The sequence below is a fragment of the Anarhichas minor genome, unplaced genomic scaffold (assembly GCF_050575085.1).
Source record: "Anarhichas minor isolate MPS153535 unplaced genomic scaffold, ASM5057508v1 ptg000028l, whole genome shotgun sequence".
Lineage (NCBI taxonomy): Eukaryota > Metazoa > Chordata > Actinopteri > Perciformes > Anarhichadidae > Anarhichas > Anarhichas minor.
In genome coordinates this window covers 9,260,198-9,284,631 of record NW_027466474.1, presented here as the reverse complement: position 1 = coordinate 9,284,631, position 24,434 = coordinate 9,260,198, and the positions used below count along the sequence as shown (strand labels likewise).

General features: G+C 41.0%; 2 protein-coding genes across 2 annotated transcripts in view; one reads left to right on the top strand and one right to left on the bottom strand.

Moving 5' to 3' along the window:
- Positions 1-598: 598 nt before the first annotated feature.
- Positions 599-20,347, top strand: LOC142963077 (putative methyltransferase NSUN7). The gene is made up of 13 exons (XM_076103782.1): positions 599-661; positions 1,071-1,440; positions 5,860-5,918; positions 8,602-8,732; positions 8,841-8,993; positions 9,616-9,799; positions 10,737-10,971; positions 11,647-11,790; positions 12,064-12,165; positions 13,562-13,697; positions 14,263-14,386; positions 17,964-18,228; positions 18,687-20,347. The coding sequence occupies exons 1-13, from the start codon at positions 599-601 to the stop codon at positions 19,046-19,048; spliced, it is 2,328 nt and encodes a 775-aa protein (XP_075959897.1). The 3' UTR covers positions 19,049-20,347.
- The window catches only part of apbb2a (amyloid beta (A4) precursor protein-binding, family B, member 2a), a 33,345-nt gene continuing 29,243 nt past the window's right edge, over positions 20,333-24,434 (bottom strand). The window contains exons 10-13 of the mRNA XM_076103915.1: positions 22,878-22,958; positions 22,674-22,789; positions 22,364-22,546; positions 20,333-21,192 (exon numbers count right to left, since the gene is read on the bottom strand). Coding sequence (XP_075960030.1) covers positions 21,016-21,192; positions 22,364-22,546; positions 22,674-22,789; positions 22,878-22,958 — 557 coding nt within the window. The 3' untranslated portion in view covers positions 20,333-21,015. The remainder of the gene's footprint in view (positions 21,193-22,363; positions 22,547-22,673; positions 22,790-22,877; positions 22,959-24,434) is intronic.

The window sequence follows — 24,434 nt, the reverse complement described above, 5'->3', positions numbered from 1 at the left end:
GGAATAATTGGGGAGTAGAGTAAAGTAGAGGGGTCCTATCCAGCTACCGACACGCCCCTGTGTTTGGATAACATTCCCTTCATGGACGCTAGTTTTGAAACAACAGCTGCAAGGCAATCTGCAACAGATTTAGGTTTATGTATAACTGTCCATCATTAATATGTTATTAGCTTTCGTTTGACATCATTTTCTCTGAAACTTTATCAAGCCCACAGTGTACCAGACAGTAAAGGACATCCAGCGTTTTAAGGCGATTAATTATTTTATCCGTGAAGAACAGGACCTTGAAATGAGCATGCGGTTGCCATGATGACGGGAACACGCTAATCCAAAGGGCTCCACAATGTTGACGGACATTCAGAAAGTTTGTTTTTAAGTTGGGACAAAAGCATTTTTAAAAACAAATTAAGATACTCATAGGAGCAGGGGGGTTTATGTCCACATCTGTGGAGAGGAGACGATCCTTCGCCTCATAACGGACACAGATTATTCACGGTGAGTATTTATGGGCAGTTAAAAACTTTCCGTTGAGTCAAAGTTAACGGAACAACCAACGGTAGTAAATTTACCGTTAAACGACATGCTTGCATCGGTAAATATGAAGAGTGCAGGACAGGTGTACAATATGTTTGTAGGAGAAAAGAGGACACTCTTCTACAAGGTAACGTAACGTGATTTACACCGACACATGTTCTAGTTTACCGCTGTATTATTCATGTTAATACGGTGAGTCATATAAAATAGCCTAGTATAACCCATATCATTACGTACTAGTAGTGTCTAAATGTACACTATGGCTTTAAATGTTTGAGTGTGTATGGATGACATTTTTGCAGTAATATTTATGGCTGGACATATATTCACGAACAATTCATTTAGGTTATAACTAACTAACTTAACCCAATCTTCCTATAGATATTACTTAATTAGCCTAGAGTCAAGTGAAAGTCAGTTGTATTTGTATTATCCCAAATCACAATTTATTTTGAGTGTTAAACTTAATTTCTGTGTATGAGCTTTTTTTGCATTTTTTACGCCCTCAAAGTAAAGATGTCATGGTGTGTTTTCAGCTGTCGGAGAGAAAATACATCTCTGAGAGGATGGTGAAAAATAACAATACTGGAGGGCTTCCCAATCGCTCTTCCACGTGCACGACACAAAAGCCTGCAAACAGCAAGGACCTGATACCGGTAGATAAACCAGCCGACCACAACATCCCTGCTGCTTCTCCAGAGCTCCAGACCACTGGCCAAGGTCAGCTGGGTTTTCCAGACAGAGTCTACCTGCTGGCGTCAGTCATCTTCCAGAATACCCACCTGGAGAAGCCTGCTGCCCACCGGTTGGTGAATTATGGCAAAGAAAGAGGGCTCCCGTTACCTGAAGTCAAAGATGAGGAGATGCACCGTACAGCGTATGAGCTGGCCTTCAATACACTTAAATGTGAGTGTTGACTGGTAAAGTAAAGTTTGTTTTGATTAATTTCAGGTCCATCAAATTGCAAGTAAAGCCCCTTTTGATTGGCAAACAAACAGCCATTTGGTATGAATAGCCCTTGGGAAGTTAATAGGTAGAATTGAATATAGATAGATTGATTAAGGGTAAATAGCTGAGAAAAATGCTTAAATGACCAGGGGGGGGGGGGGGGGGGGGGGATTCTGTGTGATGCTACAAATCAATCTGGCCCATAATCTGTCATCTGGGAATAAGGTGGGGTCTGGGAGTCACAGGAGTCTGTAATCACTATGTAAGGGAGGGGAGTGCAGGAAGCTGGCTGGAATTGATTTCAGGCATTCTCAGTGGATGGAGAGGTCAGGTAGCACGAACACCCTCGTAGCCACAAATGATTTTTTTTCCCTCCTTACTATCTAACCGCTGAAATTGCAAGCCTCAGGCCGACATGTTCCACAAAATAATGCAGATCACCTCAAAATATGCATCATCACGAGAGAAGCCCCAGCCTTGTTGCAGTAACCTATATTAGTTTTACAGCTGTAGGTCATAGTACTTACATCACCAGGAGAAATCGACTCGATTGCTGAGGATAATACTAAAAGAGAATTTAGAGATTATATTGCTACAGCGTTGTTTTCATCCATCACCCTTCCTTCTCTATTAAATGATGCCTTTATAAGGATGAGAAGTTTGCTGTTGCTGTTAGTTTGCTCAAGAGCTTGAATTTGAGCTCTGCTTGAGGAAAATGATCTGCTTGAGCTTAGAACAATTACAATATGCTGCATTTCTTTTTGAAATGTTTTCCTGCATCGGTTAAATCAGTTTCCGTTGCTACAGTTGTTGTATTTGCATATCAAATTGACAGAAAATCATTGTTACGCAAGAAGAGCGGCCCGGTACTGATTTTAAACTTTGGTTATAAACACATGATTGCCGACTTGCCTTGATCAAATACGTATTTTGGTCACATGTTAGATTCCCTCGGGCTGGCTGTGTGGTGAAATTGGGTGCAGATGAAATGACACAGCCTGGAAGCCAATGTTAATCTCTCCTCTTCCTCCTCCCACGAACAGCCTGACGTTTGGTGCAGAAATTGATCTGCTAGTGACACACATGCCCAACGCTTGCAGTCACACACATACACACACACACACACACACACACACACACACACACACACACACACACACACACACACACACACACACACACACACACAGGACACATTTGTGCAATGTCTTGGAATGACTGATCCAAAATTGAGCTTAGGTCAGTTGTTAACCCAAAGAAGAAGTGCTTCAGCAGCAAAAAATACGCAGAGCAAAATGCCAATGAGCTTTGGTATTGATCTTGTGATTATAACTCTTATCTGCTGAAAAAAAAAAAGACGCTCAGTCAGTTCTGCATCGGTTGCTGAGGACACCGACTTATCTGTTGCTGTGGTTGACAGTCAATCCTAAAATATGGAGTGGGAGTTAGTGATGTTTACCCTCATGCGGATTCGACATTTCATAGACAAAGACAAAGCTGGAGTCAGCCAAATGACAAATATTAGCAGTGAGTCAAGTTGTTTTCGCCTTCCCTTCTCTGCCTCCTCCTCTCTTTTTTTTTATTATCTTTTATTTGATTTCTTTGACCTCTCCTGTCTCTTTAAAAAGTCTTTTTTCACATGTGAGTGACTGTCTGATCACTGACCTAGAGACAGTTTATGTCGTCAAGGTTTAATGCCTTGTTGACTTGTCTTGCCTTGTGTTCTCAGTGCTCAGAGTATAGTGCAGATGTTATGCATGTTATGTACATGTATTTTTGTGTGAATTGTAACTGGTAAAAGAGGAGTTGACCTTGTCGCTGGCCATGAGAACCCCCCTCCCCCCTCCCTCCCTCCTCTTCCCTCTTTCTTTCTATTGGCTACTCCTCTGAGTATTTCTGCCTCATTGTCCACACTGTTCAGCTGGGCTGCCAAACGTCCTTGTCAGATGACTGTGGCAGCTGTATCCTCTGTGTGCAACTAGAACGGTTCTTTGGACCACTTTGTTTCAGGCTGGATTTAGAGCATGAAAGAGGGAAAGACGGTCTTTTTTTTGTCCTTGACCACAATCAGAACACCTACTATCTGGATGCTCCAGCAAATATAAAATTGTGCAGGCGCATCATATGTAAGATAGATTTGCCATTTAGCTCAAAGGTAATTGCATAACTTATGGCATGTACCTTTTTTTGGCCCTTCCTCCGTTAGATCAATGTGGAATCGGGTGCACTGATGCGAAACATTGTGAGACAAAGAACTGGTTGGAGAGAAGTGGAGCCTGCATTCGGGTGTGGCTCTTTCACTCAGGATTTGTTTGACTACAGTCACCATCAGTCACTGCTCATTGTGTAACACCTGGATGAAAGCCACTGAACACACAAGCTCAACACAGGTCCTGCGATCACTAGTGCCTCCTGCTGGTGTCGGATTTATTTCTTGTTAGACTGATTTTATGTCATTTTTTTCATTTCCACCTCTAGAGTCAGGAGTTTGTATTTAAGAATTTCTGTCTTGTCCCACCAGTAAAACCCAGGCGCTGTCTGCTGTGCAAAGATGTCTATTGTAAGTGATTTATAGCAGAATTTCCTCTGTGTTTTACTCAACCTGCTGTGTGTGTGATTTATAGCATGCGCAAGACTATGACCTCTACAGAGTTAACCATCATGGCTCCCTCAGGGGTCTGTGCTACTCTGTGTGCACTGAGTGGTTATCTCCTCGGGGCTTATCAGGCCTTCTGCAGTAATGGCCACCATTGTAAACCCCATTGACCTGTACCTGCTATAAATTAGACCACTGCTGATGATATGCTTTGTTTCTTCAATTAAAGATAAGCTCTATTACGTGCAAACATTTACTTTGTGTGTGTGTAACTGCATGCACATGTGTGTGTGTTTGTCCTGCCCTACATGCTGTCCAGCATGTACAGATTGGCATGATTTGAGATGTTGTGATAAGTTAACAGCAGTGTGTGCGGTTTCCATGGTGTCTCAGACGAGCTGGGCTTACCTCCTATTTGCAGCTTAAGATGTGTGTCTGTCAGGAATAAGAAGTACCTGAGAAGGCAACAATGTGTGTAGTAGACACATACTGCACAAGCACTTTTAATATTGAAACCCTGGGTTCTCACGCTTACACAAACCTCATTTCCACCTTTTAATTGCTTATCTGCAGCAGCACAATGGACCTTTCTCCAAACTCACTAGAAACACAACCATCTCGGGGAAATTATCATTTTGCCCATTTCCAGTGCGTAATGAGCAAACACTGTACCTGCAGAGTGGCTTTGGAAGCAGCTGTTGTTTTATCCTGATATGATGAACTGGATAGTGTTGCCGGCTCTCTTATCTCCCACATATTGAAGAGGAGAGCCCACTTTTCCCAGATTGGAATGTGAAGGATACGCCTGCATGTGCTTTTATGTGTATTTCAGAGAGAAAGCATCCCGCAGGCTAGCGGAACAGTTGCTGCAATCATGATATGACAGCCATGGCATGGGGATGAAAATACTCTATAAAGCACACATACTGTAGATATTGGATCGGCAGCTCTCAACACTTTAAAGGTCATAGTTACCTTTTTCAGACTACTGTCCAGATTTGATTAAGAAGGTCAAGCAAAGTTTAATTGTATAGCCTGCAAACTTAACAGATGATAGACCCAATTTAAGTTTTGTAATTCATCCTGTCTGTTATAATATAAAAGTGTAAGATAACACAATGTCCATCATGTCACCACTACATAATTTGCAAGTAACCTGTGTTGAATAAAATCAAGAAGATAACAATTCATACAAACACTGTCTAGTCTGGTATGAAACACACGTGTACCTGCTATTTGGTTTCACTGTTTAGATGTAGCCTGTTTATTACTTAAGATGTCATTAATGCCATTAGTCCTTGGATTACACACACCCACTCACCACAGACACAATAAATGAAAGAAATGAGGCAAATGAAGAATCAGATTAACTCTAATTAAGCACCAAATAAGCGTTTAATCACGGGAAATTAAACCCTCCATCGCATTGAATTATCTTTTCAAATTAAATCACGATCATTTGGGGTGCCTCTAGGAGCCTCTCTTGCTCTTTGTCTTTATCTCTTTTCCCCTCATGTTCTCATCATTAGATATGGATTTGTCCATAGTAGCATATATCTTACCAGCTAATGGATATTAGTAATTTTGTGTGGTTCTATTTCGCTCCAAATGAAAGGGCCTTGACTGGTTTCTAGGGATAATTAGACCTTGATATAAAGATGGCACTAATATGCATCGTTATTACTCAGACACATAATTGGTAATGGAAATCCACATTACCACATTTCCATCCTTCTACCTAACCTTCTTTTACCTCTCTACCACTTCATATTTCTGCACAGATCAAGAGCTGCTGGAGGACATTATGATTGACAGCTACTTTTACCTCACTCAGCCAATGGTAAGTGAGTTAAATAGGAGCAGTATTCTTTAATACAGCAGTAGTTTAAGAGAAGTCAACATGTCTGTTTCCCTTGGTGTGTATTGGCATTATATGACGGAGAGGCACATCTGTTACTGTCAACTTGCTGCTGAAAATCAAGATCCTTTTGATGCTGAGAATAGCTTGACTTGAGTTTTGGAGTTTACCGTGCTATTACTTTGTTTACAGCTTTGTTTACCTCGTGCTGTTCTTCTAAACTCTTTGGCTCACAATCCTCTACTCAGTGCTCCAATATTCATGTCCTGCTGTTCGTACTCCACACAGGCTGCTCTTTGTTCTGTTCTCTAGACCTCTAATCAGTAACAGTTGTATTGATGTACTACACTAATGCTCTCCTTTCGTCAATTCACAAAGCACCTTGTGTCTTTCACATTCCCTACCTTTATGATTGACAGTCGCTCCCTTTGTAACACATCTAAAAGGTACTATGAGGCCGGGCCGTGTCTTTTCCGTTATTCATTTTCTCAAGCAAAACTCCCCATTAATTAGTGATGAAATAAACAACCCCAGTGTGTTTGGATGATGTGGCGTCTGAGTGTATCCTGCACAGTGTGTCCTATAGAACCAGTGTGCTGAAAGTTATCAGTGATACTTGGGCTGCGTAGTCGTAAAAGAAAGATTTTCAGCACAGCTGTGTACCTGCGGCTGTAGATGAACTCTCTGCTACTTAAATGAAGAGGTATCCTCTGGAGGAGATTGGCATGTACATTTGCCCTACTTTTATTACTCCACATAAAAGAAGCTGCGGAAAACGGAGGGTGTTCGAGCTGCTTCTCTTAACAGTCTGGATGGTGATAAAACATGCACAGCGCTAGTCATGCAGCGCTGATCGAGAATGAAAATGAATGAAAGTTATGAAAGCAGGAGGTGGTGAATGTCAGAAAAGTGAGCTGTCATGGAGTGTAAAGATTGTAGACAACCAATGTCTACTTCAGAGGACGCAAACATAATACAGACACAATAATAATGTGTGTTTGAAGCAAACCCCCCCCCCCCCCACCCCCTCCAACCGACACAGACATATACACACACACACGCACACACACACACACACACACACACACACATACACTGTAGCCTTGTGAAACATGGCCCTGGGTGAAATGAATGGTTCTCCCTATGTGTTGGTGGCAGGTCGTTACTCTGCATCCAGACAATAAAGCCCAGACACAATGAGACAGTCTTTAGAGCTCACTCTTACCTTCTTTTACACTGCTGGCATCTATAAAGTTCAACCTTGATAGAGAGAATAGGTGGCCTAGAAAAGGGGGGTACATGTGGGTATTGGGGAAAAAATGAGAATAAACTTATAGATAGGCTTGCATGTCTGAGGCGGATTTGACTAGACTAGAGAGAGAAAATGAAGCCTAAATCCTGCGGAGGATGGAAATGAATGACGTTATGGATGTGAAGCAAGCATATTAGGTACATTGTGACATTTAACATGAAATAGGCCCGAGCTCCGTGAAAAAGGAGCCATATGGAAGTTCCACTACATCTAGAATCTTCTTGAAAATAGTTTACAGAATAGTTTGCTCTGTGTAATAATCAACATGGTATTAACTGGGAATAAATCAATAGAACATATTAATGTTGTGTATTCTATAAAACTCATCTGATGTTTGTGTCATATTCCTTAATTTAATGTAACTATTGTATTTAGCATCAAAACCAGCATTATTTTCAAATCCAGCTTATTAGCTCATAAGCTGGATCTGCATCTGACTACACAGCAGGCATGTTTACTGTAGGTCTATTTCCCACCATGGGAGGCTGTTGCCAGGGAACTTAGTGACTGGGAATTTCCCCACACCCAAGGGTTTACCTTGGTAAAGGGCAAGTGGAACTTGAGGTAGAGAAGACGAGGTCGAGAGGAAAAGTCGAGTGCTGCAACCTGTTTCTGAGACTGACCTTTTCAAAAACTGAAATCAAAAGCCTATGGAATGAATAATATAAGCGCCGGCTAATTTCCTAGCTGCAGAATGAACCCTGGTAGCGTTCTAGCTTCTCGGCCCATTAGCCCAGTAGTGAGGATGTTGCAAGCTGTTGCTGCGGTGGAACACCATCTGTCACTAATGCGGCTGGTGCCCTCCCACCCTCAGGGACAGAAAGGTGGGGAGTGAAAAAGAGAGAGAGAGATAGAGGATAGAGAACTGAATGGATAGAGATAATTGTAGAGGAGGAGAGATAGAGACATAACTCTTCTTCCTATGTTTAATTAAGGCAGCAGCGGGGTCATGGCAGGACATCCTTGAGCTACTGTATGTGTGTGTGTGTGTCTGTGTGTGTGTGTGTGTGTGTGAGAGTGTGTGTGTGTGTGTGTGTGGATAATTTAGTCTCGAATATACAAATAAATTGTATCACTGCCCTGCACCCCTCATTAGGTTATCAAAACAGCGCACTCGACAGTGCACTGTAACCAAATGTCAGGTTGTGTTGGTTTCATGTACATTCTGGATTTGTAGATGCAGCTGATGTTTGAGGCATTCACTAATTAAAAGCTTGTGTCTCAGTCATGTTAATCAAAATTATACATTTGTCTGTTAGGCATGTGGCCTCTCTCCTTGTTCCTCCTTTTTCTTTGTTCTCTTGTTAAAACAGAAGTCACCAATTAACTGTACTTTTTGTCCTCGTGCTCCAGCCAGATGATCAGATGAGCCTCTTTGCCGTCATGCTCTATGACTTCCAGGACAGAAAGTTCCTCCCACGGGAACGCCATGGGGAGGAGGAGATCGTACAGGAAGTTAAAGATGTGGAGAGCTACTTCCTCAGGTAAGGAATGAAAACAGCGAGAATAAGGAAAAAAGGAGTGGATTCATAAAAGGGAATACAAATTGAATATAGAAGAGGTAAAACATTTTTTTCTTTTGTTGTACGTAGGTTTAAAACCAAGCTGGCAGCGTCTCTGGCCCGCTGCAGAATCAAACACGATCTCTTGTCCATTGAGCATATCCTGCCAGAGAGTGTAAAGAGGAAGCAGCAGAGATCAAGCAGTCTTCCACTTTACGCATGGGTCAACACACTGAAGAGCAGGTTAGCTGAGCACACACACACACAAACACACACACCACTCACTCACCTACTCAGAAGCAGATGTGCATGCACATCTGTACATAAACCCAGGAATGCACTGTAAGCAAATGTAGAGTGCAAACATCTACACACACACACACACCTACATCTACACACAGACCTTTAACTTGGCGTGCAGCCCAATGTTTTATAGACTAGGTGCCTTGCTGACATCCAATTAAACCACTGGACAGTGTGTGTGTGTGTGTGTGTGTGTGTGTGTGTGTGTGCGTGCGCTAATGCGTGTTCTTGCAGGCGCCCTGACAGGCTGATTCAGTTAGGTGTAAATCCTGCTTCTGTGGACAGATTCAATCAGCAACAACCCTCAGCAAGCTCTAGGACTGTAAAGGTCACCTGTTGGGACTAGTGGTCTGCGTGTGTGTGCGTGCGGTTGTGTGTATCTCCATAGATTTTACAGCTCGTTTTACTTCTAAAGTCTTTTTAAAAGGCCACATAGAAATTGTACACACTAATATTATCTATGATGACAGTCTTCCTCTTTATCCCACCTCTTACCTTCTTCCCTCCTTCATACCTTATCTGGGGCTTTCCCTAATCTGCTCTCCTCTCTCCTCTCCTCTAGCGTCGATGGCGTCCAAAGTGTCCTGAAGAGTGCGGGCTTTTCGCAGGTGAAATCGATTGGGGAGCTGGAGGGCCAGACCTTCTGCCAGGATCCCCACTGTGGGGATATACTGGTATTCCCTGCTCAGCTGAAAGCTCAGCTGTACAGCACCAAGCTGCTTAGCGACCACACACTCATCATACAGGTACAAGCTTCACAGAGAGAGGAGGTTTCTGACGAGAGCATCCTCCTCCCCCACAGACTTTAATACGGTTGTTGAAATCTGTTCTGCGCCATCAATCCTCTCTGATATTCATGATTTCACTTCGGTAATGGACTTGCTCAAATTGATTATAAGACTGAGTTCCCTTATGCCAACTAAGATTAGTTTTCCCAGATACAAATATTTCACATCAGTTCTTCTCGTCCAGTCATACGTCACTTTGAGCCATAAAGACTCCTTCCGTCTGGGAGGGGGAGAGCGGCTTAATCATTTCATTTCTACTCCATTAAAGTCAAGCTGCCATGCAAACTGTAAGCAGCACAGCACCACAACACAATTAAATTGGATTTTGCAGCCAAATTCAATCAAATATTCAACACCACTGCCTAATTAATCACCTCTCCCTCTTTCCATTTTATGACTCTCCATCACAGTTTCTCTCCCCTAGTTTCTCTCTTTTCAAATGGCCTTGTTCCTCTCCACCCTGGTTTGTCTTTCCTGACAAACCCTGTAATCTGGATATCAACGAAACTTAAGCCAGCCCAGTGGTTCCACAGGAATACGTTTGGCACTATTTCTAGAGGGGACCCCATTGATTGAAGGACATCTTTCTTGTAATCTGACTGCACTGTTATTCTTCCTCTCTTTTCCTCCTTTGCTTCCTCTCCTCCTCTTACCTCCCTTCCGTACCTGCTTGCAACAGCTGCTCCAAACTCCCTCTCCTCTCTCATCTATTCCCATCTCAATTCTATTTACCAGTATCCTACAGTGCAACTTTCCCTCCTATTTTCTCTTATCTTAGTTTGTGTCTCATCAGTTTGCAGAGTGTTGCTGCTCTGCAGAAACCTGTATCTAGAAATGTCTTTTATTAAAGTCTGTCTCTTTATCGAACTGATGCTTTCACTAAATGTGTCTGCAGGATAAATCTTGCAGTCTGGGCCCAAATGCAGTGTGCGCCCTGCTACCAGAGGAAGGAGATGTTCTTATGTTGGGCTGCTTCTCTGGCCTCACCGTGTCCCACACTGCCTCCCTGATTGCAGAGAAACACAAAGCCAACAGCAACGTTAAGCCCACAGTCTACGTTTGTGTCAGTGACCGTACAAACGCTCAGAGGGAGGAGCTGCAGCAGGCTGTAGCTGCCATGGGCTCCAAGAGTAGGCATAAGACGGATGCGTTCATGAGGGCAGTATCTGTTTGTGTCTTTGTATGCGAGACAAAAGAGATTGAATCAGAGGAAACGTGGTCTATTTACTGTCTTTGTTTTAATGACACCATAAGCGATGTTTGTCTTCATCCATCTTTTACGTCAATGAAAGAGAGAATGAGAAACTGAATATTGCTGGTTGGCGTTGTCACACTGATCCACTATTTTTTCAAACTGACTGCTCTTTTTTCGTAAATAGCGTTGTAAGAATACCTATTTCGGTGACGTGAAGTGATACAATTTGATCACACTTTTCAGTGAGAAGATTTGGGGTAATCAGGCAGAGAGTATTGGTCGAAGGATTGTCAGTTGCTGTTGTCAGCAAATTCGTAAAGACTTATATCCAGGGAGTGCACTTAAAAGCAAATTGTCTGCTGAGATTCTGAATTGTATGTAAATACAGTACTGCATGCTGATAGTGGCTGCCTGCTCAGCTAGTCATGAGGGAAACAATTAAGTACATGTAAGAAAGCTGACATTTCAATAATTGCAAAAGATGCCTTCAGGCAGGGTATTTTCCCACAAAGAAATATAACAGGAAATTGTGAGTAGTGTTTAATCATTGAGCAAATGTATATTTGTGATTATTCAGGGTATCATTGAACTCTATGTGCGTTCTGCTCAGATGTGAAGCTGATACCAGAGGTCTTCCAGTCTTTGGACAACAGAGACAAGCGACTCCAGAAGTTGCGTGTCATCCTGTTGACCCCCAGGTGTTCCGTGTCTGCGGTCAGCAATCCGGTCGAATTCATACTGCAAGAGAATGGAGGTAAATCGCGATCGATGAGGATTTCAGAAATACATGTTATAATCTAGTGTACATTAACCTCTATAGCCCAAGTGAGCCCGGAGCCGTTTTTGAGGTCTCTGATATACATTCAGATATACATTTTCTTCGCTGCAAATAGACATTCTCAAAACTCCTGAGAGTTCTCAATTTTTGGATGTGTTGGATGTGCACGCGCATAGTTGCTTATATAAAACCCATACCCACCTGTAAACAGATCCGCTAATAAAACAGAGATTCTGCTCTTTTTCTCAGACACAGACCTGCTGCAGGACTTATCCCAGAGCTCCATAGCCCAGAGCAAACTGGAAGCTCTGGCAGCCCAGCAGAGGAAGGATATCGATCACGCCTTGAAGTGTGAGTGTTGAACCACCTGCTCTCATGCTGACAAGCACACACACACGCACACTCAGACACACACAGCATATGAGCTCAGGCGTGAGTGCGTAGCCTCCCTCACCTCTCTGACACAATGAACCTTATACTTCCTAAATATCTGGTCTCGTGTGCCATTAGGCTGAAGCCTGTGGTATCGTGATCGTCTGAGTGTTAATTAGGAATGCTAATGTTCCTCTCCGTCGGACATCCACAGTCTCCTGCAGTACTCCTTGCATAGTTTAAGCAAGTGATTAGCAACTCTCCTTTGTATTGCATATATTCTATAGAACTGAATATGACAGAGGGACCATAGACTGAATATGAGGGCCCGACCGTGTCAAGTTACATCACATTCTGTACTGTGCAGGTGTCACGGTTCTATTCTGAAGTCAATGCCTTCCTGCCCAGTCGTATTGTTAGCCTCGGTCTGTCTTGTATTGTTCAGTGCTTTTCTTTCTGTGTTGGTCTGGGTCATGTCCATCGAGCTGTTGGAGTCTTTCTGTTAGGGGCAATGAAAACCAGCTCCTCTAATCACACTGCCATCCATCAGCCCTCTTCTACATTTTTGCCGGTGTAGATACTTTCTAATAGGACTGTTCATTAATGGTGGGTGTGTATCGAGTATTTTACCTTGGTTGAGTCGATAGTCCCATTTCACATAAGCATGCGCATAGACAGTGCTCACACAGACGGATACTAACATACCTCCATAGCCCTTAATGTCCCAGCTGTGAGGTGTGTGTGTGTTACAAATGTTACTGCCTCAGTCCTCTTCTTCTTCAGTTACGCTTCCTTGAAGCAATAATTCACATTTGTTTGGAGCTGATTTGCCACATCGCAGAAGGTTTTATTTGTTATCAGCTTGGCGTTAATTGTTTCTGTCTGGCTATAATTAGTGGGAAAGAAAGAAATCAAAGCTCAAATGAAGGAAATCAAACGGCCGATAGCTTCACAAATCTACGAGCCAGCAGCAGTTGAATGAAATGAGCTATGTATTTACGCAAACGGTATTAAAGAATTAATATTCAAGGACCCATTTCTTCAAAGGGAACGCTTGATGAGGAGGACGACTCAGTTTGAATAATCACATTTAATTGTCATAAAATGAGAGGAAGAAACTTTTGACTGAATGTGTGTGTGTGCTTGTCTGACTTCCTTCGTTAATTGAACATGAAATTAGTTTATTGTTTAAGATTGTGGCCCCATGTCAATAAATCAGCTTAATGTCGTGGTATTATCTGTCACATATTATTTCAGATGTATTTACATTTAAAAGGGTAATATGATAATATAATGAAATATACTTGTAACACCCAGAGGTGGAGTATTAATATTTACGTAATTGTTGATACAATGCACACATTTCTTTGTATAGTCTCCAAGGTTTTGGCAGTGGTGTACTCTACCTGTTCATCATACAAAGAGGAGAATGAGGAGGTGGTGAGCAGAGCGCTGGAGCAAGCCAAGGCCCGCTCAGAGCAGGAGGGGGAACCAAAACGAGCAAACTTCAGGTCAGCCTCAGGTCTCTGTACCGCAGTACCCTGGTGCACCTGCTGCATCTGTATCTGTCATTGTCTTTCTTCGTCTGTTTGCCTCGCTGTCTGCCAGCCTGCTCGGTTGTTTGTCTGTTTCCCTACAGACAGGCTTATGTCAAAGTTTCAGCACACCTCAGGTAGAAACTGGAGGAGAAAATATCATCAAAGGTGCCCTTTAAAGCCTCAAAATGCTGTGAAAAGGGCAGGAAAAAAACATTTTTTAAACAGCTTCCCTGCTCGTAGACATTCTGTATATTTCTCGAATAGTTTTTTGTTTGTTTGTGTGTGTGTGTGGTTTGAAGAACTTAAGACTTGAATTCTACCATTCATGTAGCCCTGAATGTACCAAGACTGTCTCCTTCCTGAATTTAACTGGCCGTGCTGCTGATGCTTCAGGCTACCATAAATACAGCACAAGTATAGTTATTGGTATGGATCACACTGGCTTTAATTATTACGTAACCCGTGGACTTACATTCATTTACTTACTTAACTAGCATGGCTCATGTTTTCTGTTTCTGTTTATGTGTGTTTCATCTAGGCTTAGTCCATCTCCGTTCAGCATTCCTGACCATGCCGAGGGTCCAATGAAAACACACCCCTTCTTCATGCTGGAGCCCTCAGAACAGAGGAATGGCTGCTTCCTAGCTGTCCTCAGCAGAGAGGTTAGCATCACTTAAACAGAAACCTCACAGAGCAAAGCAGTGCTTAGCCCTCAAAGAACTTTGTTAGTTAGGGTAATTCTAGTTTATTTCATAGTTTATTACATAGTTTATTACATAGTATACATACTATAACATTTTATATGACATTTTATGATATACTTTACGATGATTTTTTTATGATTTTTTATGAACATTTTATCATGATTTTATGACATACTATACGATGACTTTTTTACAAGATTTTTGCGACACATTCTCTAATGACAGTGTGTATGAGTTTAAAGGGCATACTATACTATGACTTTTCAATGACATTTTTATAGCATACTATGACTTTATTATGTTTTATGACATCCTGTACAATGACCTTTTGTGACGTTTTTATGACTTTAAATGGCATACTACACACTATACATTTACTTTTTTATGACATACCGTTTTAAATTACATTTTTATGGCATACTATTTGCCCACTATGACATTTTGTATGCCTTTTTCTGGCATACTATACTATGACTTGTTCAGTTTGACATACTATATAATTACTTTTTTATGACATACTATAGGTTTTCTATTACAATTTAATTTCTTTCTATGACGTTCCATACAGTCTTTTTTTAATGACTTTTTTTGGCTTACTATGAATTTTGAATGACATTATTTTTTAAACATACCTTTTGAAATGCATTTTATTACTTTGATCAACTACGCTATGACTTCTTTTCTGACTTTTTCTGATATACTGTAGCATGACTTTTTATGACTTTCTTATGACATAAGAAAGTCATACAACATACAATACTGTGACCCTTTTCTGACTCTCTTATTGAATACTACACTTTTTAATTATATTTTGTGACATATTCTACTATGACTCTTTTTACATTTGGATGACATACGATACTATAGTAGTTTTTTTTAAACATACTATACGTTGACATTGACATTTTTATGAAATACTATTCCATTACTTTTTCATGACATTTTCATGGAGTACTAGACTTCATTTTAACATTTTTTTATGACATACTGTCCTATAATGTTTGTATGCAAAACTTTTTTTCGGCATACTATACTATGATTTTTTTCATGCCATTTTTATGGCATAATATTTAACAATGGCTCACTAATCACATGCTTTATGACATACTTTACAATGACTTTTCTGTTTCAAATTTTTTTATTACATTTTTATGGCATACCTTACGATGACTTTTTATGACATACAATAGTATTACTTTTTATGACGTTTTTAAAGACATTCTATGTCATGAAATGGTTTTTTTGTGACTTTTTTATGGCATAATATAGTATTACTTTTTGTGACATTTTAATGGTATGCTATGCTGTCGTATACGTCTCATGAATGCTTTGAGGGATTATCTTCAAATTTGGCGTATGTTTGTCGTGTAGAAACAGAGCCTGTTGAATATCTTTTTTTTGTATTGGTAGAAGGGGGAAGCTGAGTTGGGAACCGGGCTACTGAAGTTGAGGTTAGGTGAAAATGAGCTGTCACAGCCACTTGATCAAACGTGTGAGACAGAAAAAAGTAGAGGAGAATTAAGGTCAGCCTGCTAGAAGAAATGAGAATGTTGGGTGACAGACGCAGGTGTCTGGTCCGAGTCTAATCTGCAACCAGAAAGAGAGTGTGAGATGAAGGAGCAGAAAATGACGGGGTGAGTGGGAATGAATTCTGAAATGGGAAAAAATAAGCTGTAGAAATAGAAATCAGGTAAGTCAGAATGAGATGAAAGGATGAAAGGAGTGAAAGGGTCGATATTACGAGCTGCAGTTCGAGCAGCAGGAGAGAGAAGAGAGTCTTGGATTTCATTACACAAAAGAAACAACAAGGAGGAATTCACTTTTTTGTGTGTATGAAGACATTTTTGAATTACACTTGGAAAATTGGACACTGTAGAAGTTACTTTGAAGTGATTTGAGTTTATTTTAGCAATGTGTGTTTCTGAATGGAGCGCTCTGTTAGATTTTCAGAATTTTTTTATGAACATTAGTAATTGAGAAGCGCTCTGTCTTACTCTATTGTGTTGTCTAGTCACAGGCTTTCATTGCTTCAGTGAGAGACTCTCCCAGTTTTCTTATTTTAACCAAACTCACACCCCTTTATTGTTATTTTTGTGGTGGTAGTTAAGTGATGCAGTAAGACCGTTACAGTAGGGAAGCCCAACTCATCAGCAAGTCTCATCAAGTCTGTGTAGCCAGGCTTCCCCACATCCTCATAATCCACATAGCCGAGTTTACGACATACTCCCCGGCATTATGAAATCTGCTCTTATGCTTATGATTCCAGTGCAGGGATATTAAGCCATTTTACCCCCACCGGGTGTGACGGAGTGCTCTGGTGTCTGTTCCTTTCTGGCCATCCATCATGTTTTATACCTCCGCAGATAGGAATGAAAAGATAATCAAGGCGCTGTAATGGGGCCTCATACAGGATTTTTTTCTCCCCACCTCTAATAAACTCAGCTAATCAAAAGTTATTGTGGCACTCCGAAAAGCACCATAAAAATAGCAATTATATAAGTGTTTGAATGCTGTCTGGCTTAAATCGACTGTCATAGTGGCCCCCAGTAAAGCTCTTTATGAGAAAACCATACGGAAACAGCTGGGAACAATAAAGACAGTCAAGTAATGTGTTTCTGGCCTAATTTCTAGAGGAAGCAGAATACATCACAGGTGGACTTTTCTCTTAAAGTCCCCAACCTCTGAAGGAAGAATTGGACAGTAGTAATATGGGATTCATACCCCTAGACTTTTCACTTTGATTTTGTTTTGCTGATTGTTTAGGGTGCGTTTCATCAATTTTGGTGTAGTCAAGATATAATGGACGTCGTGATTTTGGACGTAAGTATTGAAACAGAATGGGTTCAGCTCCAGCGTGCTGTGGCAGCTAAATTTGGCAAAGTGTAGAAGGAAATGAGAGATTTACAGAGTATGGCATATTTGGTTAGGTCTGATGAAGAGGAAGCAAGATTTACAGGGGTGAGTGGGAAGAAAGGGTAGCAAAGGAGAGTGTCTGTTGAATAATTCAGCGCCCCCTGTCTGTATGAGTTAGCATCAATGAAGTCCACCAAAGACTGCATTACAGTGGCGCTTCTAAAGCCTGTTTACCTGTGTGCACAGAGTGCATCAACACAAATAAGGACATGTACCTGTGCTAAATGTGCTTTCACACATTACAGTATGACCACATACCTGTATACAGAGAATTACAAACAAATTGTACAAACGCATACATATTTGCATTAAAGTACAAGCAAGCACTTAGAAGCAAAATACACACATAAACCCACACAGGCTGCATGTCCCCGTAGTGTACACTGTGCTTGTGAATAATTCAGGTGTTGAGGAGAGCAGTGGGCTGCTGTGAGGGCTGTTGCTGAGACAGCAGGTCAGCAGCAAGGACATGTTGGCGCTCTCCTCATCTTTTCTTTTACCAATATTACATTTGGTGGACAGCACATATATCACGTATATCCAGAACATTTTTTCACCCTAAAAAATGATTTGGGTTCTTGTCTTACAAAATACAAGCTATTGCTTTGTCACTTCTCAACAGCCTGAGCCAGTCGTCAAAGAGGCACCAAATGAAGTGCTTATCAGAGCAAATGCCAAAGGCATACTGGACAGGATCGGCTCCAACCAGCCAACCACCAAAGAGCAGCATAGACACACCAACAGGACGACAAAAACAACCCATGGTCGCACCTCTCAGCCCCATCTCTCTGTCAGTGTTCATTCCAAAAACCAAGAGACCATGGGCAGCTACAGTACTACTCTGTGTGGACATCAGGAATTTACTAACAGGCGGCAGTCATCAGAAGGTGCGCATGAATACTTTAGCCCTATATCTCAAGTCAGTCGTATGTAGTAACAGGAACATACAGCTGATTAAAAGGCATTTTGGTAATTTTGCTTAATTGCTATCTTGATGAGAGTTAGAGTTTTTGCAGGATTGATAGCACTCTCATGAAGCTACAGACAGCTACAGCTAAGCAAAGCTGACCATCTCCTGTCTGTAGATTCATGTCTACACAAATATAGAAGGTTTCAATCCTCTCATTTATTCAGGCAAGGAACCAATAAGCACATGTCCTTCCAAAATGTCAAACTTAAGTTTTTGGCGAAGAGGAGTAGCAAGTACTTTAGTTTGAACAGAAGTAGTTCATGTAATGCCTTGTACTGTTATTCCTCATCCTCTTTTCTCAATGTGCTCTGTACTTTGGTCCAAAAATATGGTCCTCTCCCTTCCGACCTCCATCTCATTGCTTTTGTCCTTCAGGAAAAGCCAAAGAAATGCGCCTGCAGCCCTCAAAGAACACAGTGTCCAGCTCCTTCTCTTCCTCCAAATCAGAAAGCAGCGCACCCAAGAAAAGCATCACCGCTGTGTTAAACACAACTCCCCGTCCTCCTGCTACCCGGCTGGCCCGTCCCCGCAGAGCTCATCAAGAGGTGCTGAAGCCTGTGGTGCTCGTCCTGCCTCCCGTTCACTTTCCCGACTTCTTCCTACCTCAGCTCAGCCAAACAGGATGCAGCCCAAGCTTACACTACAAGTGGAGGCCCCCAGCTCAAAGTGTACACCTCTCCCGCTCCAGTGGGGGTCTCTCCAAGGGTGCTTTGGTCAAATCCCGGCCCCTGTTTTGAGCTCACCAACACCAATACACATATAAAACAAGTTTTTGTGCCAAAAGCTTACTTAAATAAAGCCAGTAGTAGTAGCCAGTAGTAGCCATTATTACTGGTCTTCATGTGTCACAAAGAGCAGCCTTGCCACAGTCAGAATCTAATCAACTGCATTGGGGCTGGGCCACTTCATGATAAATATCTACTGCATTACATTCCACTAACCTGCAAAATTAAAAGAAATTTAAGAAGCTACTCTTTTTTTCTTTTGGTAATGCATTTATTGTCACAACCGATTACATTTACATGGTGTAGAGATGAGTGAAGAACAGAACTGAAATGAGTTACAGCATCATTCTTGTTTGTTTTGTTTTTGAGTGTGTGTGTGTGTGTGTGTGTTTGTCTGTTTTTTTTTTCTCTCATTTAGATCAGACTGCATTCACAGAGTTCATGTGGAGTGCAGGTTGTAGATATGAGCCATAGGAGCAGTGTAAAGGTTTTATTAGCAGTGACAGCAGACTTTTTTTTTTTACTCCTCTATGTGCGTATTTGTGTGTGTGTGTGTGTGTATGTGTATTTTGTTTGTGAGTGAGAGTAGACTTGTTGGTTTACTGAAGAAAAGGAAATATAGTTAACCTTTACTGTATGGCACAGATTTGATGTTTTCCACGCTGTCCAAGAAGGGCGGACACTATTATGTACCACTGCTCATATAGCCTTGAGTGCCTAACATCTGCCAGACGAAGCCTGGGATTGGAATTTCTTGCTAACACATAAATCTTGGGTGTATGCATAAAGATTCCTGAGGAAATTGTAAAGTTTGAACATAGGCAATGTAACATTCTTGAGCTTTTAAACTCTGTTTTTCTATAATCTATGCAAAAAAAAGTACAATCTTAACAAATTAAAAGTTTCAAAATACATTAAAAACGGTTACCTTTCTTTTGCTGATCTACTCATCCATCAAGAAACAGAATGTAAAAATCCGACTGACATCCTAAATTGTGATTCTGTAAATGGGGTAGAGAGTAACATTCTATTCAGGTATGGGTCAGAAATAGGCCAGATTTGTTTTGTGCCAGTAATGCAGTAATAGTTATGTTGAAATGACTTGTGCTAAGAGCATCTATTCTTTGTGTGTTCACCACTCTTCTGACTGAGACCCCTATCAACATAAAACACATCTCATCACGAAAACATGCAAAACAAAGCCCATTGTCCCACACTCCATCTCTCCCTCATATCTACAAGTTTTGTGCCCTACATTCTCTCTTCCTACATACAATCATTTACATACACGTTATCATTACAATCACTTCATTCATCCTCAATGGAGATGTTAAGTTTGAGCTCGTTTCAAGTCTGAGACACATCGAGGTGATGCCATATTGGTGGGGGAGAGCATGTTAGCAGGGCCTTGTCTTTCTGGTCTTTTCTTATTCACCTGTTCAAATCCCACGACAGCAAGCCTGTCTCAGGCGTCCAGTCCAGGTGCTCTTACTGTGCTGATGATGTTTTTTACAGGAAGGGACACAGCATGAAAGAAAATATAGTAAACCAGTGAGTGGTTCCATAAACCACACTGTTAACAGAAATTGGATCTTTTTATTCTGGGTTATCCTGAAGTCTGTCTGTAGAGTGTTTGATCAAGTAATCAATCCAGCCCAGAAATCCACATACAGTGAAGGCCAATGGAGCCTGCAGGTGGTTTCCACTCGGACACAGCGGCGTTCAAAGATCAACCAGTGCTACCAGATTTTCCATTCCGCCTCATGAAAGCCATGAGTTTTCTTGTCATTTTTTTATTTTTTTTGATCATCAGGCCTACTGGAGAATCGCTCTTCTTCTCTTCATCTGCGGTGGTGTTTGTTAACATATATGTACATCGTCGGTTACCATGGCTGGTACTGATTAGGTGTTGCTGTGGCGATAGTGTGTGAGTGGCGTCCAGCAGCGGCTGGGGAGGGTGCTGTGGTCACTCGTGGCGGTCATTGCTGGGGGAGTTCAGACGGCTGTTTCTTGGGTTTCAGAGTGTCTATGAGAGACAGGACTCCACGTTTCACACTGGTGGTCACCCGGCGGGTCACCGTGTCCGCAGAGGGTGAGGAAGAGGAGCCAGCACGTTGGGAGGGTGGCCGTGCCACCAGACACTTCTGGTACCGCAGCTGAGAAAGAGGAGGATATGGTTTAATTCATCATTTGATTTTGGGGTTAAAAGAAAATAAAATATATGCAAGATGTGTTTTACCTGCAGTTTTTAGGTCATTTAATAAAGGAATAGTTTAATAACAAATTTAGGATATTCGCTTATTTGCTGTTTTAGTAGTATACAATAGTAAATAGTATAGTATGTAGAAGTTCATAGAAAGACATGCAATAGTATATCAAAAAAGTCATTGTATAATATGTCAACAAAATTCATAAAAAAGTCTTAGTATAGTATGAAGACAAGTCATGAAAAAGGTTTAAAAAAGCCACAGTATAGTCAGTATATTGAAAAAAACTCATAATAAGTAATCATATAGTATATGTCAAAAACGTTTTTAAAAAGTCATAGTATAGTATGTCGAAAAGGGTGAAAAACATAATATAGTATGTCAAAAAAAGTCATGGTATAATATGTCAACAAAGGTCATAAAAAAGTCTTAGTATACTAGGTGGAAAAAAATCATATAAAAGTCACAGTGAACAATGTCGGAAAAAGACAAAAAAGGCATGAACATGTCATGTTATGGTATGACGAAAAAAGTCATAAAAATGTCATAATATAGTTTATCGAACAATGGCAGAAAAAGGTCATACTATAGTATGTTGAAAAAGGGTAAAAAACATCACAATATAATATGTCAAAATAGTCATACTATAGCATATCAATAAAAGTCATAGTATGCTTTTATGCCCTTTTTTGACATACTATGAGTTTTTTTTACTTTTTTAGAAATACTATAAAAAGGAATACAAAATTATAGTATTTAAGGATGTGCAGTGTTGAAGTTGGTGTAATTTGGACACACTACACGTTTATTACTAATACACTTAAAGACAAACGATAGTGCTCTGTGCAGCAGTGGAGGTGGAGTTTCAGGGCTCTGCAGACTTAGTCGAGCATGTCCTCCGCAGCACACTTTTAAAGGCCACAGCTCATTGACTGCATTTCACATTTGCTGCTGGATGCTGAATATATTTTAGTTAACACCAAACTCTTGGAGTCAACGAGCGATGAGCGGTTCTCAACAACACTACACTATTCCTTTAAATACAAAACCTTTGAACATTCATTTCATAATTGTGACAATACATCATCATCATTTCATAACAAAAGAAATTTGATCTTACCACGCATGCTGCCTGCACAGCCTCAGACACATTGCCTGCGTTGGGGTCGCACCAGAACGCATGACAGTGGAAATGCTGGCTCCCAGTGTCCATAACGAAGGCAAACGAGTGCACATCTCGTCCCACGCCCATGAAGGACAAGAAGCGAACTCGACACTCCACCAACACCTCTTCTTCCTCTTCCTGCACACACAGCCAAGAGGAGAATTAAATCTGTGTTAAACTCGGCTCCGTTAGATCTTTCTCTCTAATCTACGAGCATCTTGAATTCATCTGTTACTCCTGAGGACAGCAACAAAAGGTCCCTTGCCTTTTCTTTGATGACAGCCAGAGTGGTGTCAGCAATACTCAGTGTGACAGGAGTCCAGTCCTCTTTGCCTGTGGAGGACACCAGACTTTCTATGGCTCCATTTATGACGTCCATACCTGAGGACAAAACACAGGAGAGCCTGAACAGTGAGACAAGTGCATGATGTGTTACGACATGTGCTTTTTAGCATTAGTTCAGATTTACCTATGGGGCGAGACACAGATGTCATACCCAGATACAGCACATTGAACTTCTGCACCAACTCAGTCTTTGGCAAAGGAAACTCTGCAGATAAAGAAAACACGCACACACACACGCACACACACACACACACACACATTAAAACGCACACACACACACACACAGGCCACCCGCAGGGAATTTTATCACACGACAACATCTAACGCAAAGCTCCAAAAGTAAAGTCCACACATGATAATTGGCTTGAACTTAGGATACAAACAAACACTTGTGAATATTTTAATATTTTAATATTTTAGTGTGCTGCTGACATGATTAGGGCATGGAAAATATTTTCACACACGAGCATGAAGAATTTCAGATTTTTCTCCATGAAAACCCAGCTGTGCCTGTTTACACTGGCCTGTAGGCAGAAAGGATGGAGAGGACACACCATGCAATTAGCAGTGTAAGCTTGAGATGACCTCTGACATGGTAAATGCCAAGCGCTAAAAGTGGTTAAATGCTTAACTGCACAGTTTAATGATTGTTAATCATCTAATGCCAATAGACAAAATTATAAAAATTCTGCACTATACTAAAAAGGGCACAAGCATCCCCGTCAAAATAGCTACATTAATTATTAACTATTTGCTGTATCGCTATAGTCAACATGGTTTTGAAAAAGCAGGCCCTATTGCAACATGATCATTATTGAGTCATAATGAAATGGCCATTATTATTGAAGGATACATTTACTTCAGTGGGTAAAGAAGACATTTATTTATACAATTAACATCTGTAATGTAAATATATATATGTAACTATATATGTAACCGTTATATGAAAACTTTGATTTGGAGTTTAATGTGCTGACCATGTGCTGCATTGTTTCTGGTTTAAGTGCGGCCGGGAACTTTTGTCTGCACTCATTAACACAAAATCCCCATAATATGTTTTGAATGCAGTGTTGAATATCAAAAGGCCAGATGCCAAAATGTATCACACAGGTGTATTACAAATTGCACCTATAAATGCCACTATGTGTATAATTTGAAAATTGCGAAATGAGAGCACAGAACAATCTGTGAATAATTTGAAAGATGCTATAATCATTTAAAAAATGTACATAATGACTTAAAATAGTAACCGAAGAGCAGGCTGAGAAGCAGTGTTTTGATGACCCGTCTGTCACCACACCCAACCAACAGTGATGTCACGGTGTCCTGAAGGACACCTGCACTTCACCTCAGCAAGGTGAGAAGTTAAACCACTGGAGGTCAGTTAAGTTAAACTTTAAAAAGAGATAAACCAGCCAACATATGACATTTCCCCCCTTTTTTTGTGAGTTTTATCCCATTTTGCACAATCCACATCTTAATTATTGAGTACAGAGATTAACAATTCATCATGTGATCGCTATGGACTGAATGAGGGAAATCAATCAGGGAAAATGGCTTTCACCTGGATTCACCTCGTCAGTGTACTCCACGAATAAGTTAGAGGCCCTAATATCTCAGTCATTCAGTATGAACTGCTAAAGCTCTGAAAACAGTCGTTAAATAAATGATGACTAAGGGG